We start from the raw sequence: 20521 nt of genomic DNA, 5'->3' as shown, positions 1-20521 counted from the left end.
ACAAAATACAGAAACCCTCTGAAGCATAAGAAGAAGAACAAACCGGACAAAACTAAACTCAGACACTTTAATATCATGACAACAAGTATCTTTGGGAAACAAACAGGCACACGTCATCATCGTCCTCTACCGTACCTACAAGTGGGTGTGAGGTATTTTTCCCTGCATATTTTTTTTTTTCCCACCAGGAGTAGATTGTCTATGCCAAAAAAAAAAAAAAACACACCAAAAATCACAGCTCAAGTAAAATATTTATAGCATTTAGAGAAGTCTACATATCTATACTTGTAATGAAAAGATATAAATACTTCCTTATTTGCCTCCAAAACAACCAGTCGGCATGTAGATATGGGCAATTATTATGGAGATTTGGTGATCCCAATCTCCCATTCTTCACTGCAGTTCTCTGACTGATGTGTGAATTTGTTCCCGACCCTACCTACTAACTCACTGTGAGTATGCTCCAGCAGAGAAAAAATATACTATATACAAATCAAGCTAAACAGGTCCTTAGCCAAAACTTGTTTCTCACAGTTCCAGTTGTTTAAATCTTTTTACATTTTGCTCTCACCATTAATATGGGCAGGTTTGGGCAAGTAGTTTTTTCTGTCCCATACACACATCTGCCTTTCTTGAATGGCCTGTTTTTCTTTCTGGGGAAACAGAAGTTGTGGATTACTATTTCAAGGTTCCTGGAAATGGGGGTTGACTTAAAACCAAAGTGTATCTGAAGAACAAGCTTAAATTACATTATAAGGATTTTATTAGGTGCAGATGAATGTGGCACATGTGATATCATAAAATATATTTCTTAATAAAGGAAACTTTTTACCACTGTTTAAGTGTACTCAAACGAAAGACAAGGTTTCTCTATAGCTGTGAGACTATGCTACTGCAGTAAAATTTGAATTATCTTAAAACGACACATCCTGACCAAAGTTCCCAAAAAAGTAAGGTGAGTGCTATAAGTAGATCATTCAGTCAAACAAGTGATCTGCTGTGTGAGAGGCAAAATGTTGAGGAGCTCCATTTCATCTGAATCAGTTCACAGTCTTGAAAAGATACCAAAGTTCTGCTGTTTGATGCAACACTTCTTCACTGAAGACTTACTTTTGGTTATGTAATAAGTTGACAGACAAGAATTGAAGTATTCAAGCAAAAAAAGTGGGACTGAGACTGAACAGACTGCAGAGACCTTCTGAGGAAATGATGCTAATTTCCTCAGCGATAATAGCTCAGACGTCTCAGTGGAATGAGATAAATGAACCTGAATGGGATCCTGTCAAGACAAGACACAAACAAGACCAAAGTTTAGTTGGAAACATTGCCATGAGATTCTAAAGAAGTGGTGAGAATGTGTTTTCAGAGGTACACTTTTATTATATTTTAAATATTAGAGATTCGATAGTTCATTCAGAACAAAACTGAAGGCTGTCTTGGTAGATGGCACCAACCTTCAAAGAGCAAATTTTGCTGTAAAACTGAACCACTCAGATAAACTTAGAAATGTAATGTCACATCTGATTCAAATTTAGGTTTTCAATAATCGCAATAAAAATGTTACAAAAAATATGTTTTGTTGCGTTGACAATGCTGCCAGAGTTAAATTGCAGAGACAGACGTTTGGTTATGGTTTTGAACATTATTCACATTGTAAGGCTACATCTTGTGGTTTTGAAATGTACCTCGTTTTCTTTCTGTTTTTAAATGTTTCTGCATTTTCTCATTTCACTTATTGTTTCCTTAAATCCTTAGCCTCTATAGTTATTTTTTTATAGTAGTGGTTGTTTAATTATGTACATATTATATATTTAAATTTTCAATAATACATTCAAATATACTAGCAAAAATACATACCATATAAAAATCAATAGTCTAGTGGTGTACTTCCATAACATTTTCAGCATACTTTGGAACAAGCGCTGCCCCCATTTTTATTTATAATATATCAATGAGAAATATACTTTAAGTGACATTTACATATGGATATGTGTATTCAATTTACACTTTCGTAATATATATTTCTAATCATTGAAAAAATTCACTTTAATTAAATATTTTGACCACTTAGAAGCAAAGTTGTGAAATATAAATACAACTTTAATTGTTTTAAGCATAGTGTTTGCAAATGATGTATATTTAATTCTAGTAGGATAAGTATTACTGGAAGCCCAGAATGTCTCGAGAAGCTCAACAAACATCATAATCCAGTATAATTAATTCTCTGTTTAATATCAGAAAATATGACCAATAAGACCAACAGGATCCTCTGTCTTGGTGCCAGATCCTGCTCCGTCCAGGCCCTGATGTGTAAATATGGTGGCAGAAGGAGCAGCATAGGCAGGATGTTCTATCTTTGTAAATCATCAGTGGAGTTCTTTCCAAACACATTTTGTTTTTGCTTTAACACCGTATTTACAGTAGCAATAGCATATTTGTTTCGAGGCTGGTGTACTCTTGTAGAGGTACTTAGCTCTTCACGAGGGCCAAAGAAATCAAATTTAACATCTGTGCAATATATTTATTTATTTATTTATTTTTCAAATAAGTTATAAAACATGAATAACCAACCAGTTTAAGGATAGAAAATGAGCAGATTTTAAAAAAACAAAACAGTGCAGCTTTACAACTGCTGCAGCCTGGGGGCGGAGCCTTTTCCAGCACGCAGCGCGAGAAGAATTAAAAATGTTTGACGTCAGCCACGTCAGAATTCAGTTGTCCAAGATGGCGACGGCGAGCGGGCCGAGGAATAGAAATCACTTCGGTTGCAACTCCAAACGCCGACTCGAAGACGAAGGTAAACTCCCGCTGAATTATTTAGTCGACATTTTCGAGAAGGAAGATAGAGGTGCTACGTTTGAACGGGATTGTAAGAGAAGGCGTTTTATTAAGGTGGTCTTTGTTCCTCTCGCTCTTCCGTTAGTCAGACGTTTCTGCTTTCAGTTGGAGACCCGCGGTGTTGAGCCAATCTGGGTTCAACACCCCGGCCAGAATACGTCCTCTCTCCCTCTGAAACCCAAGCAGTAGCGACAGGCGGATGCAAATAAGCTCTGGTTCGGCATATTCGGTCCAGCCGTGTTTTTGGCTGAGCATGTGTTGTTTGAATCAGATACTGACCCGGATACAAAACTCAACCCCGACACCTGTCGCCTCATTTATCCTAGCATTAACTTTCACCTGGAGGCTCCCTGATAACAGCCAGTTTCCTGCTGTTTTTATCTTTAAGTTAGCCTGTATTCCTTTGGGTCGCTCAAAAATGCCTAAAAACCATTGACATTCCGCAGGGTATACACTCTGTATACGCTAATCTTATCCCAGTACTTACTCGGATATTTTTAAATGCACTATAAGCGGGCTGGAGAGTTTGCCAGCAAGTTTATCCCCTTAACTTTGAAGGAGCCCAAACAGTGGCATGCAGTCACTGGCTCCCTTGTTATCATGAAAATAATATCAGTCTGGTAAACAGTCAAAGTATAACTAGCAGTGTTTGTTTCATATTTATGTGGTGCAGTCAGGGTTGGGGTTAAGGGTTAGGGGGTTAGGGATAGGGTGTGGGATAGGGTTAGGGTACCCTATTTTCATCTTAAAAAATATGGAAAAGTACAGCTCAGTCTGACACTCCAGAGGACGGATCCACTCATCAGTCCAGTCAATCTGGTTTATTTTCTTTTCTCAGTCTATGACACATCTGTAATTCAAACGAGAGATTAAAAAACGTGAATACGCCTGTATTTTCTATTAACTGTTTCAACTGAATACATTGTATTTTACTTGTTTTTATTATATATATATATATATATATATATATATATGTATATTCGGCCATACATTTATAAATGTATGGCCGAATATAACTCTACACAGAAATTGAGCATCAAAATATTAGCTAAAAAACAATCTGAAATCACGCCGGGCATGATGTGTTTATTTTATTTTTCTGACTGAATAAATTAAAAATTATTGTAGCTTTTAGTACATGGACTAATAACTAGAATAAACACTTTTTATAAACACAAAATTTAATAGTATTGTGCTGATCCTCCTCCTTGTAGTTTGCTGCATAAGAACAGACTTCCTTGTAGTTTGCTAACTGTAGTTTTATCCCAGAGTTACCTTAACAAGACTGATGGGTGGCATTGTTTTAGTTTCTTGTTTCTTTAGTTTTTTTTTTTATTCGAGCTAGAAATATGTCCAAGCAAATTAATTTGGCTTTATTGGAAGTGAAGGCTTGTTTTAGTTGGATGACCATAAGTGTGTCGCAACAAGTGGGGGTGGGGTAGAATTGTGTTGGTCTACATGGGTCTTCAACTCCACAATACAAGGGCAGCTACACACCTGAATCTAGTAATCAAGTCCTTAGTGGTACTCTGGAGAACTTGACTGCATACTTTCAAAAAAAATGTCAGTCTTTTGATTCAGATGTTTTCATAATATGTAGCAGTTATACACTTAACCATGTGGTTTTATTTAACTTTTGTTTAACCGGTCAGGATATCAACCTTGATATGTTTTATTTACTTCCTGTAGTGTCAATCTTGTGCCATTTTCTTCTGCTACATGTGATACCATTATTATCTTTGGACTTTAAAGTTTAGGATTAACAGTTTTAAAGATTTGATTTTAGTGAAACTAAGAAAATATATATTTTTTCTTTTCTTTTTTTTAGCCATTTGCTTTTTCACTGTACCCCCATAGTTGCTTGAGATGATGCAGTTTGCTGGTCGTCTCTTACCAGTTGTGTCAAACTCCAGTGACAGAGCCCAGAGTCCTGTAGGTTTGAGACGTTTCGCTGCTCCAATGTATCGCAGACAGACTGCTGACTTACTTCCTCAGCATGCGTCACGCTCTCCAGAGGCCTGGTAATAAGTAATCATTCGATTCAGGTTTGCTGAACTAAGGGAAAGCTCTAGCAGATGTAGGATTTTTGCTCTAAGGGTTTGGTCACCACTGTCTCAGACTTTGTATTTCTGAATTTGACCATGTGGTATATGAACTCAGTTGGTAGAATCTGATCCGATTGAATTTTAACTGCGGGGATTTTATGTACGGATCCCACTCAATAAAGTAGAATATTGCTGAGAAGTAAATTTATTTCAGTAAATTTACTTACTGAAATGGGTTCAACACCCCTTACTTGAAGGTAAAGAAAACAAAGCATTTATGTTGAATAGATTCGTTGCACACAGTTATAAATTTCAAGTGCTATATTTTTGCTTTTGATCATGAAAACCCCAAATTTTTATCAGAAAATCTCAAATTACTTGGCAGCAATAAAAAAAGGATTTTTAAACAGAAATGTTGATTTACTAAAAAGTATGTGCGTGTAAGTACACTCAGTAGTACTTGGTCGGTTTTAGTTTTGTATGATTCACTGCATCAAATTAAGGTGGCATGAAAGAGGTCAGCGTAGGTCAGTCAGCTGAGGAGGTAACGTAACAAATGTCTGCATTGTTGGATCTGGTGTCCCTCATATTCTTCTTAGCATTACAGCTCTACAATACTGGGGAAATATATAATTTGACTGTTAAATATTAGGATGAAAATATCAACTAGGACTGGATGATTTCTTGTAAACATGTAATTAGTCATTTTCATGACACTACTTCCTTTTCAGTCATTACAATTGTCCCACCACAGATATGGAGCTTTAGGACCAAACTATTGGCTTTGCCTTGCAGTCATTTCAAAGACATGGCTAATTCTGCTGCATCTTTTTCTAACATGTTGTCCTTCCACTGAACTTTGCATTAATATGTTTGGATGCAACACAGTTTGAACAATTTCTGTAGCTTGACTGGGGAAACCAAGCAAGCAGTCTTGACCATGATTGTGTGCACAACAATGCAGCCACTGTATCAGCTGCAACCCATAAGCATCTAAATGAACAAACTCTTGTTAATGATCACGCTGTGTTCATTAACAACACAGCGTGTTGTTAATGAACACACGCTGCTTATAATGCCTCTCTCTATATATAAGAGGCATTATAAAGAGTAATGCCTCTTTATAATAAAATGCCCATTTCGAATTGAAGTAATGAAATAAAAATATTTTTCAATTATGTCATAACTAATCTCACTTGTAACTGGGTGTTAGTTCATAGCTGCCTTTTTAAAACCTCGAGATGACATTTACTCAAAATAATGAAACAAAATGAATTTGAAAATTTTTAAGCGTATGTTTTTCAGTGTGAAAATTATGATCTTTTGGAGAGAAGTGGAATTTGGTGAAATTATCGGAGTGATTTTCAGAGGCTAACATAGACTATGAGTATGAATCCGTTATCATATTGACCTTTATGTCTGATTTCATACTGGCTGACTCCATCTTAATCTGCACTTTGTCCTTGTTGGTCAGCCTGAAGCAACCATACGTTTGCCCTCCCTGTAGCGAGGATCAGATGGTTTGATACTGTAAATGTAAAAATGTTGAAGTGTCGGTGTTTAATGCATCAGATTGCTTTTACTCTCAGCATCATTGTTTCTGTTCGAGTTGAAGCTTTAGGCCTGAGTTTTTTGATTACTCAGATAAGAGTAATCAAGAATATTTCTAAATAGAATTTTAGTAGCTTGCAATTTTGCTTCCCAGTTCTTACTCAATAAGTGTCATTACTTCATCTTGTTTTAAGTCTAGATTAACGATTTAGAGCATTGCTATAGTTAGTGGACCTTGGTGTCATCAAAGGCTGTGTCGGATGTAGAGCAGGAGTCACTGGAGTTGAAAGCTGATTTTTGTATTCAGTGTAGTAATCTAGGTTAGACTGGCAGATGCAGAGAGAACTATGGAAGCTTATGAAAATTGCAGAAAGGAATATAGTTATAGAGATGCTTTCCTGTTAACACACAATGAACCAGTGGCATCCTTTGCTAAATTTGTGAGACTATGTATTTATTGGGTGAGGTACAGGACACAGTGTGTGTTGTAAAGTAACTGATGCCCTGCAATAGTCCTTCTAGCCACTGGGGAGTTAACCAAGATGGCCCCTGCTTGGACTTGTCCTGGTAAAACCTGCAACAAACTGTACTAGTAAGATGTTAATCAACGGCTCTACATTAAAAACAAATTTGACTCTTTCAAGCTATTGATAAACTAAACATGAAGGGATACTTTCAATAACTCGCCTAACTGGATAGAATATATTATATTTAAAAAAATAAACACTAGAAAAGAAAGCCAAGCACTTCAGACTAGATATGACTGTTCATTTTGTTTCTGAACTAGTAAATTTTAAACCTGTTTCCCGAAAAGATACAAATTTACAAGAGTTCAACTGAGAAGCTGGGTTTTAACAGCTTTCCTCCTTTGATGGAGAAAGATGGCTCTGGGCAAGAGATACTTTACAGAATTTTATTTGAACATAATCACTTATTCTGGTGCAGTTCTGTAGTTTCCTGGCATAATTCTAAACCAGTAGTGGTGCCAGTGCATTTCCATACAAACCTTTGATAACGTGGGAAAAAAACGACAATGAAGTTTGCAACATGATGTCTACACATTATATCAGATTGCAATCATCTCCTCAGTTTCAGAGTGTGCAATATTGTGATTACAAAGGACTGTTTGGGTGCAACATTATTGCAGCCTATAATAGTTCAGGGTCCAGTATTAGTTTGCCTCTTGGTTAAACTTTCAATGTCTTCATGCCCACAATTGATGCAGCTTTAATGATTGAGATGCCAAAGCTCAAGGAGAGTTGTTGGGATGTGATGATGATGATGGCAAGGAAGAAACTGAGCTGTGAATAAAATGTCAGTTAAGGACAGTTGAAATTTACTACAATATTTACAATTAATATAGCAATTTCTTGTTTTGCTTTTGCCTTCCTACCCTATTTTCTTTAATCATAAAGATTTTCATAAAGAGTCTCTATAGATTTGGTTATTTACTGGTTGGTTTGACATCAGACTGTCAGACCATAAGCTAAATGTAATATTAAAAGAAGACATTCACACGTCTGTTACTTATAAAATCATAAAACAGTTCAGAATCAAAATCAGAAATCCTTTTCTTCCAACTTTTACATTTCTTAGAGTGCAGTGCAGTAATTGTTGGGTGATAATGTATTCCTAGTGTTATGAACTTGCATTTTTCATGCTAATGTAATACTTTGCCAGTTACAGTCTGAAACTAGCAGATGTTCACAGCGGGCATGAAGGACGTTGCTCAAAACGCTAGAGGTCACAGAGTCATAGGCGTACATGAGAACTAGAAAAAAGGCACATATCTGATATCTTCATGGCAATATTATCAATATTATTCCCATCGCAAGATTTTCTAATATCATGCGACCCAATGATCTGATATTATCTCGGTTACTTAAGAAGCATCAAAGTATGATGGCAGATTTTTTTTTTTGTTGGGTTTTTTTATTCTTGCTTTAACCTCTTTATTATAAAGGTCCAGTCGGGATATTTGAACCATGCTGTGCTTCCTTGTGTACTTTCTGTCCTCCTCCACATGTTCTCTGTTGCAGTGCAATGTTGTCTCCTTGCCGTCCCTGCAGAATGCCGTCTTTGTGCCAGTCCACTTCTCTCTACGGCTCCAGTCTGCTCCACTTTATTTCGCTAAGTGCTTCTCTGGGCTGGATGGGAACCTGCAGTGCCACAAACTGAGGAAGTGTTCAGGGCTCATTTGTGTGCAGAGCAGATTACAGTAACCGACTTGTGCTTTAACCTTGCAGCAAGTCCAGGTTGATTATTGAATGTTAGATTTATTTTTCTTTCCCTGGTTTGAGAGTGTTGCTTAATGTTTTTAAATATGCCCCTTAACCAGCTTCCAGAGTTATGGATATTTTAGTATGGAATTAATTATCTTATGATTTTTACTATTAGAAAACGGTGAAAATCAATCAAACTGAAAGTTAAAGATTTTATTTCTTTGTCAGCAAGTTTGACTTTGAGGAAGGGTGTCTTAGACTTGTAAATAAACTGAAAGTTATTATTTGAGATGCTTAACTCCTCAGGTAACTTGGGACGGATAAGTGATTGAGTGACTGAGATATTCGGATGAGTAATGTTTAAAATTTGTGGTTCAACCTGTCTGATACATTTTTGTCTGAGTTCAGGAAGTTTTATTCAAACCTTTAATCTGAAAGAGTTCCCTATTGAAAAGAAGGAAGCGAGGTTGAAATGTTTTGCTTTCAAGAGACTTAACTTAAATTGGCAACAGATTTACAGCTTGAAGAAGGAGGAACTTTTCAATTGTGTACATTTAAATGCCTGAACGACTGCCACCAATATAAGCTAAAATATTGTGACACACAAGAGGAGATGTGCAACCTGATTTATATTTAATTGGACGGCTATCCCTGAAAAATCAACGTGACAGACGGCAAATATAAAAATACTGTCCTGGTGACATACTTGCTTCGTGTCCTTTTTTTTTTTCCAGCCCTTTGTGTATTTCACCACAAGGCTATTTTCAGTTTGACCTAGATGAGAAGTTCAGAGTGAAAAACAGTGTTTGGTGGAGCACAGAAAGTAAGAAGAAAGCATCCTCTCTCCAGTTTGATGTAGTTCATTGTTTTTCCTCACAAGCAAATGTTACATCTTAACTATAAAAAAGTTGCACGTCTTAGTTTCGGTCTGGTTTACCTTCTGATTCTAATATTGACCTGTCACGACGAGGTGACTTTTGTTTGTATGTTTACCTTTCTCTTTTTGCTTTCTAAAGGGTTTAAAGACATGGAAGATGGCCCGATCATTCGCCGCAGTCAGAGGCCTCCTCCAGCGCAGCCAAAAGACCAGCCGGACGGGTTTAACATCAAGACCATTACCCCAGAGTCCTATCAGACCGACAGCATCAGTCCTTCACAAGATGAAGGGATTGGGGAGGTAATATTTTAACATGCTTTTTTCTTTTAAGCTCCTAAAGTTTTTCAGATTTTTTTTTCCTCCTATGAAAGACAGATGTTTTTAAGGTAAAATTGTATCTGGAAGACAAAAAGATGATCATAAAAAAAAAAAAGAATTATAAATGTGTATTTATGGCACAGCTGGTCGGCAGGGAGAGTTGTCTTAATTTTCATCTTCTTACAGAGAAGATGAAAATCTTCATGAGCCCGTTTGGATGCCAGTAAAAGCTCTTTTTGAAACTCTCCTTTAGCCTGCTGCGGAGGAAAGGCCGGGGCCCGTCCAGATCGTCCGAGCCAGCGAGAGCAAGTGCATCTTTGAGCTGGACGCTGCTGCGCTCGAGAAGATCCTGCTGCAGGACCATGTGAAGGACCTGAACGTGGTGGTCGTGTCTGTGGCTGGAGCTTTTCGGAAGGGCAAGTCCTTCCTGCTGGATTTCATGCTGCGCTACATGTACAATCAGGTACGGTTTAACATTTGTTTAGGTTTTTAAAATTACAAGGGCACATATGCCATGCCAGGCAGAAGGTCGCATACACTCACTGTTGCATGAAAGTCATTAATTTGAGATTTTTAGTACTTTTTTTTAAAAGAAAGTTACTCGAGTAAATGTAGCTAGTCACTACCCAACTTTGGTTGCAACACACAACTGGGTTCAAGACTGAACTATTTTCTTAACAAGACAAGTGTGTTTTGGAATAAGCTTGAATGTAAATTGTGGCAAAGGTTAATAAGAACAATCCAAATCCATCATTAAAAGCCACACATTAATATAAGTTCGTAATGAGTGTATGTGAATTTTTCATTGGCACAGTATATGTTGGGATTAACTAAATTGAGAATCGATTCTTATAAAAGTTAAACATCCCATTAATAACTAAAATAACGAGGTATTGGTGGAACTTAACACTGTGGATCATCTTTTTTTTCTTTTTTACTGCCTTTTCAGTAACCTGGGTAATTTCTTGGGTTATCTTTCTCCCTGCTCCATTTCTGCTGCATCTTTTTCATTTTAACACTCCTGCAAAAGAAAGAAACGCAGAAGAGCACTGGCTTTGTGTTGGACCCCATGGTGGAGACCTGCTGGTGAAAAGTCCATGTCTCATAGTTTGAATGTGCCTTATTTAAATGCTGAACTCTTTTTTTTTTTTTCTATGAAATATAAAAGGGAAACTTTGCAATGTCATGCTTTTGAGTTATGTTTCTAAATGGAAGTTTAAAGTTCTGTTTCCTTTGACACAATGATTGTTGCTATGAATGAGGATTTTCTTTTCTTCTGTTGGATGGGACTGCAGTGGTGTTCCTTTGTGACAAATTATTTCACATTTTTGCTTTGTAGTGCAACAATGCTTGAAATATGACATTTGTGTACAAGTGGATGAAGATAATTTTTTATTACAACTATCTTTTCCCTAATTTTTTTATTGTTCGTTTTGCAGACACCAATCTCATCCACGGTAAGTTTAAACCACTGTTTTTGGAATAACGTATGCTCTTGTATGATGGACTCTAAACAACTGCTGCTTGTTTTCATTTGTGACATTTTGGGTTGCACTGTCAAAAGGAGCCTTAAGAGACATGGAGACATCACCTGCTGCTAATTAGGATGATATTTTCTGCTCACGCAATCCTTTAAGATCTCAAGACTGTCTCTAGAATGTTTTTAAAAAGTAAGCTTCCTGTAGCTTTTATAGGATTTGCCACAGGGGGATAAATGCTACTATCCCACAACTTATTAGAGCATTTGAGAGTGCTAAAACACGAACTGTACTGCAGGTGTTCTGTGCCAAGTTCTGTTTAACTTGGGTCGTTTAAGCATTTCCTTTTTTGTCCCTTCCACGCTTTTTTCCTCCGTCTTGCAGCACAGCGACACATGGATCGGAGGAGACCATGAGCCCCTGATTGGGTTCAAATGGAGGGGAGGCTCTGAGAGGGAGACCACAGGAATTCAGGTGTGGAGTGATGTGTTTGTGGTGGATAAGCCTGATGGCAACAAGGTACGTTTTTTTTTTTTTTTCTTAATTTCCTGATGCAATTGGAAAGTCTTAACTTCCTTATTTAGAGTGAATTTTTCCACACTGACTTGTGTTTTATAGGTCGCTGTACTCCTCGTTGACACTCAGGGAGCATTTGACAGCCAGTCCACCTTAAAGGACTCTGCTACTGTGTTCGCTCTCAGCACCATGACCAGCTCTGTCCAGGTAACAGAAAACATATCATTTGTAATAATGTTTACGTTTTGTTTCTGCTAAAGACATAAACGTGTACCGTAATTTTAATTTTTTGTTATTTTTCCTCCATTTGCTTGTCGTCAGGTGTACAACCTGTCCCATAACATCCAGGAAGACGATCTGCAGCATCTGCAGGTTTGTGTTACTTCTTTCTTCAAAAACTAATTACGGTAGTTATTTTGACTTTTTATTCTTATTTTCTGCTTTTCTTTTTCATGAAGCTCTTCACTGAATACGGACGACTGGCAATGGAAGAAACTGAATCGAAACCTTTCCAGGTGCTCACTGTTTGATGTCTGAATCCAGAATATATAAGCATTTAAAACTAATTAAACCCAATTAAATATCACCATAAACATACCTATTAATTATATTTACCAGCTAAAAATATAATATAAAATGGGTGCAAAATTTTGTTTTTGCGCTGCATAAACATTACTAAGATTTTTTTTATTTTTTATGAGTCTCTTACTATTTTTATTTTAATTAACAAAGTGTTATTGGTGTTGCTGCTAGGCACTAGCCAAAATCAGACTTATGCTTCAGTATGCAGATTTTTAATGTCCAACATGATGTAGTGGGTTTTATTCTTGTGTGTGGGGAAATAAATCTCATCTCAACAATTGGCCATAATACAGGCGCAGCTCAGTCCTTCAATTCAAAAACCGAAACTATGAGATTGATTACACTCACAGCTATTTGATCGTAGTTAAGATGACTGTCTGGATCTATGTCCAGCAGAAGGTCATTGAAGTCCTTTACAGCATGCGGTATCCAATCAAATGAATTGGATGATTTGAATGTGGTGGCTGGAACAACTTGTGCAAAGTAACAAGTTGTGGCTGGAATCACTGGTTCAAAGCCACCACAGACATACTGTCCTATCTAAGACATATGGGCTAAATTTGTCACATTTCTTGAGTTAAAAACTCTCCTCAGCCAGAAACACTAAAAGTTGTTTTTATTTTTGACCCATGGAAAGGACAAATAACGAGACGATTGTTCAAGGGCACAAAGCTTACTTTTTAAAACGACATTTAGTTGAATTTTAGAGCATTACGTTGTTCATGTTGCTTACAAGATGTATAGATGCTGATTTAAGGTTTTTGATTCCAAGAATATACATTAATTTCATATTATCTCTTGAGATGTACCTTTGTTTATAGTTGCTGAATAGCAGGGTGTCCACTTTTTAATTCTTGTTCATTTCTACTCTTTAAACAATTCTCATCAAAATTCTTTGTGAGTACAACATCTGATAGGGAGCAAAAAAACCCAACAAAAAACATAAATCTGTGTGTGTTCATTATGAACTCCAAAGTTTTTTTTTTCTAACTCTGTTTCTTTTTTCTTTCAAGTCCTTAATGTTCTTGATTCGGGATTGGAGTTCTCCGTATGAATACGTTTATGGACTGAAAGGAGGACAGGCTTTTCTACAAAAAAGACTGCAGGTGAGATTTGTTGGAAATCTTTGCTTGTTCCTAAAATGCATGGAGATGCATGGATTTGATCTGAGAAGAAAACTCACCTCCAGACATTTCTCCACAATCCCTTTTTCTAAATGATTTAAGCAAATCTGTGCACAAAACCGGACCATTTGCTCTTGCAGGTTAAAAACTGCCAACACGAGGAGCTGCAGAACGTCAGGAAGCACATCGACTCCTGCTTCAGCAAGATCAGCTGCTTTCTGCTGCCTCATCCAGGCCTCAAGGTGGCCACCAACCCAAAGTTTGATGGGAGGCTAAAAGGTGGGACTGAAACTACGCTAGCTTGTACTTAGAATGCAGGTTAATATCCATGTGATGCTTGGATGAAACGGTTTTGCGTGTGTTCGTCTCAGACATCGAAGACGACTTCAAGACGCTGCTGGCTGAGCTGATGCCTGTGCTGCTGGCCCCAGATCAGCTGGTGGAGAAGCAGATTGGTGGATGCAAAATCACCTGCAGGGATCTGGTGGAGTACTTCAAGGTGCTGCGGCGATTTCTGAGTAGCTTCAGTATCGGTTTTGCTCTCAAATTGTACTAATAAGTACACAAATTATAAAATTTTATTGATTCTAAGAAATATGTCTGTCACTACCGAAGACGTCTCACGGTGTCATGGGTGGCAAGTCCGATTTGAAACTTTCTGCTTTGTTTCCTTGGCGCATCTGAAGATTTTGTGTGATCATGGATTTAAAAGTTTTAAAATAATGTTTGATTTTGTGTTTTTGTTTTCTGCAGGCCTACATAAAGATTTACCAAGGTGACGAGCTTCCTCATCCAAAGTCCATGCTGCAGGTCAGTCACCGCGTCTTCAGACAGAATAAACCGATTAATGGAGTCTGTTGAAAGCTTTGAAATAAATGTACTTAGTTTTTAATATTTTCGCCTCTTAAAGCTGGATGTTTTCTGTTGCTGTTTTGTCCTGTACTTAACGGCATGTTAATGGGCTCATGAAGTTATTTCACAATGATGAGCACAATCAACTTTCAACATCTGCAGAGCAACAAATTGTGCAAACATTCAGAGAGTGTTTGAGTATAAAGGGCGAGACTAGAAACCTGTGGATGTTTGGAAAAAACACAGGTCTGAATGAATTAACAAGTAGAACATTTTATGATTGTCATATTTGTAAAACCTTTACATTTTTCTTGGTCTGTTAATGAATTTTAAATGTCTTTTCTAACTGTTTTATTTGTGGTCAGGCTACAGCAGAGGCCAATAATCTGACTGCTGTGGCTGGAGCCAAAGACTTGTACAGCAAGAGCATGGAGAAGGTGCGTACATTATGATTAAAAAAAACTCCCCAAAGCCAAAAATGATCCAATATTATGAGAAAAAGAGCACAGAGCATTTATTATCAGACTGTTTAATGTTAAACCAGCCGTTCACACATTCAGGTGTGGCTGCAGAAGTGACAAAGCCTCAAGGCTTATAGTATTTGCTGCTTGATTGAGATTTAAAGGTCAAACTGAGAAAAGTCATTGAAGTTTTCATAGGATGTTTGATAATAATAAGCTTTTAAATGTTTTTCATTTTAAGACGTTTCCACAGGAATGGAAGCAGCAGGAAATGCCACTGTGTTATTGAGGAATTTAACGCCTCGCATAAAGCAGTAAAATTGTTTTTGCTTAAACTGGGAACATGTGACATTGTTTTTGTTTTATTTATTTTTATATAATCACAAGCAAAGACATTCAAAGTGGGACTACATCTATTTATGAAGTAACTTATGGGATTTAAGGAAATGCCTGAAGACAAAATGCTTGGTTCTATTTTGTCCATGTTACTCTGCTGCTGCTGCTCTGAACTTCTAGTCAAGTGGATGCTGCAGCTCCCCCTAGTGGCTGGTGACGGATGATTTGAAAAATGAATGGATAACAATAAATTGGCTTTTAAAAAATCTGAGCACTGCTGCAGTATGATTTGGAAATTGAAGTTATTTCATCAGTCTGACATTTTCCAGGCCTGGAGGGAAAAAAAACAGTAAAATGTATTGAATCTGAATCATTTAGTGTTGGAGCAGTCTGCTCCTCTCGCTCTGTACCTCAGAGCTTCTGCAGCAGCAATACACAGACACACTCTGGTGTGCTGCTGATACTGGTTGCAATAAAAATTTGCCAGAATTCATATAAATATCACCCCTTTCATTATTTCCAAACTAAACCGAGCTGCGAAGCCAGTGCACCTGAGACAGCAAAAACTGAAAACATAAAAGGTTTTGAACAAGTTTCAGATAAACACAAAAGGAGAAGTGCTGTGGCTCGCTAAACTGAGGAACCAGATAAAGATTAGAGACCCTCATCCACTTGTCATGTAAACATCAAATAGATTTTTATCCTTTTGATCTCTGGATGATTAACATCATTTTTCTTGTAACACAAAATAGGCTTATTTGTGACTATCTGTGTGTCTCAACAAAATAAGCTCCTAACACTACAGATGTATAATAATAATGAAATTATTATTATTATTATAATACAACCTACTAATGTGAAATGGAGGAAAGGAGAAGATGACGGGAAGTTACAGAAAAGTTCACTACTGTACTTATTGATGGGAGCCTTTATACTGAGCATAAACAGTGTCATGTTGCAGAAAACGGTTTAAGATGATTTGCGCGGTCATGAACTTGGTCAGGAATAAAAACTCTGGTCATTTTTCTTTTGCTGTTTCTTTGTTCCCGTCCCGAACAGGTTTGCGGAGGGGACCGGCCCTACATGGCCCCGGCCGACCTGGAGAGCTGCCACGAAGCTTTCTCCAAAGACTCTGTCAAGTTTTTCCGCTCCATAAAGAAAATGGGCGGCGAGGAGTTCTGCCAGCGCTACCAGGACCGCCTGGAGTCGGAGCTGAAGGAGGCCTACACCAACTTCTCCAAGCACAACGAGGGCAAAAACATCTTCTATGCAGCCCGCACGCCCGCCACGCTCTTCGTGGTCATGTTTTTCACCTACGTGTTGTCGGGGGTGACCGGCTTCATCGGCCTGAGCGTCATCGCGGCGCTGGCCAACATGGTCCTGGGCGTGGCGCTGCTGCTCCTCTGCATCTGGGCGTACGTGAAGTATTCGGGAGAATTTCGGGAGGCGGGAATATTGATAGACCAGTTGGCCGAAGCGCTCTGGGAACAGGTGAGTGATCAGAGTGAAAGCTGGACGGAGTGTGTGTGTTTTCTTTCATGTTGTTGAGTATGAATGGATGTCTGTGGGATATGGAAGCGTAACTTTGTTTACAAGAAATTCATGTAGGTCAGTAGATAAGAGATATTCTGGAAAAATTAAGAAATAAACAATCTGATTTTGTACAGTGATACCTGCCTCAAAAACCCAGATGATGCAAAATCCAGGTTAGGTGCTTAATTATCAAGTAAGTTTCATCAGGATGAATGTCAGGTGATTTTTGTGTAATTCTTGGCCTTCTTTCTCTAGTCTCTCCATTTTATGTCTTTTGCTTGAAAGTATTTTACATCATGTAAAGTCTTTTGTTCTTATTTGGAGGTATTTTGTCATCTAAGAAAAATATACTGCATGGAGTCTTCAGAAACAGATAAACACCTGAGCAATGTTCCTTAAGTCTTACATTGTCAATCTTTGGCAACGCAGGACTAAATCAAACATTTGTACAGATGCTTTTCAGATTGTAGATATTACAAACCCAGATTTCATAGGAATAATCAGCGTGTTTTTTCAATCTCAATTCTTATGAAATGAATTAAAAGGTTTATTAATCACTTTACCAAATGTTTTCTGAAGCAATTGCATAATTTGAAGACTAAATTACAGCAATTGCATTTTTAAAGACCTTTGGCCTTAATTATGAGCATCATTGCAGCATTTACCTTCAGTACTATCTTAGTATCTACTTGTGGGGAGTGTCCACCTGTGTGTGGTCATGCTCTCATTGTTTAACATGATTCCGTTTCCACTAAGTGGGAAGACTGCAGAGGAAGCTCTGAGTGGTTAGACTGGACGCTAACGTTTATCCTGGGTTAATTAATCACTGAGCAAAATGCAGGTGTAAATAAACCCAGAGCATTTCTCTGACCACATAAACTGACAGGTGAACTGATGCAGATACTTCATTTGGCTAAATGTGTTCAGACTCAATATCAGTTTTATTAGTGCCAATCTGGGTCGGTGATGTTACTCAATGTTTATGTTTTAATGCAGGGCCGTGGTGTGTAGAGCTCATGTTGTAGTTTTTCTTCTCTCCCTAAACCCTGCTGTTAGCCAGGAGAAGCAGCTCTGTTTTCTGTCCCTCATGTCTCCTGTTGCTTCTCCTTCCTTCCTGTTTGTCTCTTCTTGCCTCCCCTGCTTTTCAGAGGACAGTCAGAAAGGTGAGACGTATCGGCTCCCGTTTCTCGATCTTCCGCCTGTCCACCTTTCAAAGCATCCTACCTGATTTCCTTTCCTTCTTCTCTTTCTTTTTTATTTATGTGCTTGAATCCTAAGCGATATCCCTTTTTCTTTTTCCCCACTCCAGTCTCGTCCCACGTCCCTCCCTCCCGCCGTCCATCTTCACGCCAGTCCTCCTCGTTTAACTCCACTGTTCCTCCTTGCCTTTCCTTCCAGGTGATTTCCAAACTCTTGGAGCCCGTCAGGAGCCACCTGGCGTGGCCCCTCTCTCTGCTCCCTTCCCTCCCATCAGGAGCCACGCTTGGACTCAAAGCTCTGGTTCCTCTCAACAACAACTACAAGAAGACCAACTAGCTGCTGGCCAGCTGCTGGACTCAGACTCTTAACTTTGCCTCTCACGTAGAAATGTCCTCTGTTTGCTGCCGTCTCCTTTAATCATCTTTCAGTCCTTTTTGTGTCGGATTCTTGAACTTTGTTTTGCTCAGTGCGGAAACCTGCAGAGCTGCAGCCGTCTGTGGATCTTAAAAAGGCAAACTGTTTATAATCTTATTTAGATTAAAGTAGAAAAGTGGTTTTTGTTTGAGCATCTTTGGAGCATGTTGGAGTCTGCTTTCTGTTTTTTCTCAGTTTCCCTTTCAACATGAAGAAATGCTGATTGTTTTTTTTCCCCCTCTCCTGTAGGTTTTGAAGCCACTTGTTGAAAATTACATGGAGGACAATGTCCGACAGACGGTCTTCAACTCCATCAGAGCCAGTTTGACAGAACAGGGCTCCCAGCCCACCAGGTTAAAGACTGACTGACCGCTTTCCCTCTCCGTCTCCCCCATCATCATCGTCGTGTTCCTCCCACCGCCGTCTGTCCACTGCTAGACCTGTGGGACTAGTTCAACACCAAAGCTGACCCTCTTTCTACGTTTTGTTTTTGTCGGCGCCCCGTCTCTCTGTTTTGTAGCCTTGCAGTGTGACCTGCTCTTCATCGCCCCTTAGTGCCTCACTCAACATGCTGCACAATCAACGGAGCGAGCAGAGCGTCATCTGCCGTGCTACGTTATTTTTTTTTTTTTTTTTGTTATTCGCTGGAATCGGACTGCACTCAGTTCAAGATGAAGGAAACTGACACAGCTGTGGGCAGCTGCTATCGATGGATGCACCACCCTTCAAAGTGCGCCTTTTCTTCTCTGTTTCCCTGACATCTTCTCAGCTCTGCTGACTCATCCGCTCAGAAAACCAATAACGGGTCGATTCCTTGAATTCTGTCGAAACGAAAAACACAAGCTACGGAAATAAAGCAAAGCTGTATTTCTTTCCAAACACTAGGAGGTGACGTTTTTAATGATCAAACTCTCTGGAGTCAGGCTGCCTTCACCCTTCCCTGTGTCCCTTTAATACTTCTTATAGATAACTGAAGAGCTGCAGGTAGCACCAAGTGTTTCCCTACTGTTGTTTCTTTAAGGGGGTCTGTTGTTTTTTGATTGTTTTTAGATAGCAAAGTGTGCTTTGAAGCAGCCTCATAGCAGATGTGTCAGTATTGAGCTCTGTGCATGCTGTAAAGAGCTTTTAGAGCCCAGCTATAGACGAGAGGTTCATTTTTAAGCAGTGTTGTTTTTTTTCCTCATCCATGCCTTCCATTAAAGCTGCACCAACACACACTGGTTGCAGCCTCAGAAGCTGTGGGAGGTCCAGCTCGGACGGTCAGTCTCATTCACGGTTTGATTTGATGTTTTGTGAAGTTAGTTTTTCATCGTTTTGAATTTTTTTGAATTGCTCCTTTTTTTTAAAAAAAAAAAGAGCTGAACTTGAATCTCTTGCCCGATGTTTCTCGGCCGGGGCTGGAACCTCCCAGAAGTAGAATGAAATGGATTTTAATGCACAACGCGAACCTCCCGGAGGAACTCTACCATGTTTTCCGTTTCTTTTAGCCTTTCACACCAACAGCTGTGTCTTTTACACCGATTCCATCCTCACCTCGATCAGCAGTCTCGTAATGTACAGTTTCTCTTTTTCTGCGCTCGTATATTAAATCAGGCATGTATGTTGATTATTTAAATAAACAATGTACACATTTTTATAGATGATCAGTTTTCCATGGCTGTTTTCTTCCAGTCTGGTCTGGTAAAGGAGAAGCTCCTGCTGTAGGTTTCCATTAGCTGCTCATGGTCACCAGGACGGACTGGACGGCTGCATGTTGTGGATATTTGTATCCAGACTGGACCGTTTGCTGGGCCGGAGACATTAGCCTGACTTTTAAAGAGATCTCTGGTAATTTATTTTTGTTTAAAATGTTCATTTTAAGAATAAATCATACACACAGTCCTCTTGGCTCCTCTTATTTTTAAGTCTTAAAAGTATTTTTGAAAATTTATGGCAACAGGGAGATAAATCAAACATTTGAACGGATGCTTCTCAGATTGTAGATATTACAAACCCAGATTTCATAGGAATAATCAGCGTGTTTTTGCAATCTCAATTCTTATGAAATCAATTAAAAGATTTATTAATCACTTTACCAAATGTTTTCTGAAGCAATTGCATAATTTGAAGACAAAACTCGTTTTGAAATATTCTTGCAATGGTTTAATTTGACCACATGATGGCGCTAAGTGCAA

General features: G+C 38.5%; 1 protein-coding gene across 6 annotated transcripts; it reads left to right on the top strand.

The window, feature by feature from the left end:
• Positions 1-2695: 2695 nt before the first annotated feature.
• Positions 2696-20228, top strand: atl2 (atlastin GTPase 2). 6 transcript variants are annotated; one of them, XR_003594004.1, is made up of 16 exons: positions 2696-2797; positions 9673-9833; positions 10105-10314; positions 11291-11308; positions 11714-11848; positions 11948-12052; positions 12167-12217; positions 12304-12360; positions 13441-13533; positions 13692-13830; positions 13923-14050; positions 14305-14361; positions 14769-14840; positions 16260-16691; positions 16868-16926; positions 18597-18734. XR_003594004.1 is itself a non-coding variant. In XM_028006126.1 (16 exons), exons 1-16 carry the CDS (start codon positions 2725-2727, stop codon positions 18267-18269), a joined length of 1884 nt encoding a protein of 627 aa, XP_027861927.1. In that variant the 5' UTR covers positions 2696-2724; the 3' UTR covers positions 18270-18444. The 6 variants fall into 6 exon arrangements, 5 of the variants coding, with proteins under 5 accessions (XP_027861927.1, XP_027861931.1, XP_027861929.1 ...); XM_028006126.1 differs by lacking the exons at positions 16868-16926; positions 18597-18734 and adding exons at positions 17882-17896; positions 18132-18444; XM_028006130.1 differs by lacking the exon at positions 16868-16926 and having other exon boundaries at positions 18597-20228.
• The last annotated feature ends 293 nt before the right edge of the window (positions 20229-20521 follow it).

Source organism: Xiphophorus couchianus, chromosome 22 (genome assembly GCF_001444195.1).
Source record: "Xiphophorus couchianus chromosome 22, X_couchianus-1.0, whole genome shotgun sequence".
In the NCBI taxonomy this organism is placed as follows: domain Eukaryota; kingdom Metazoa; phylum Chordata; class Actinopteri; order Cyprinodontiformes; family Poeciliidae; genus Xiphophorus; species Xiphophorus couchianus.
The sequence above is the reverse complement of the archived record's forward strand: the minus strand, read 5'-3'. Positions and strand labels throughout refer to the sequence as shown.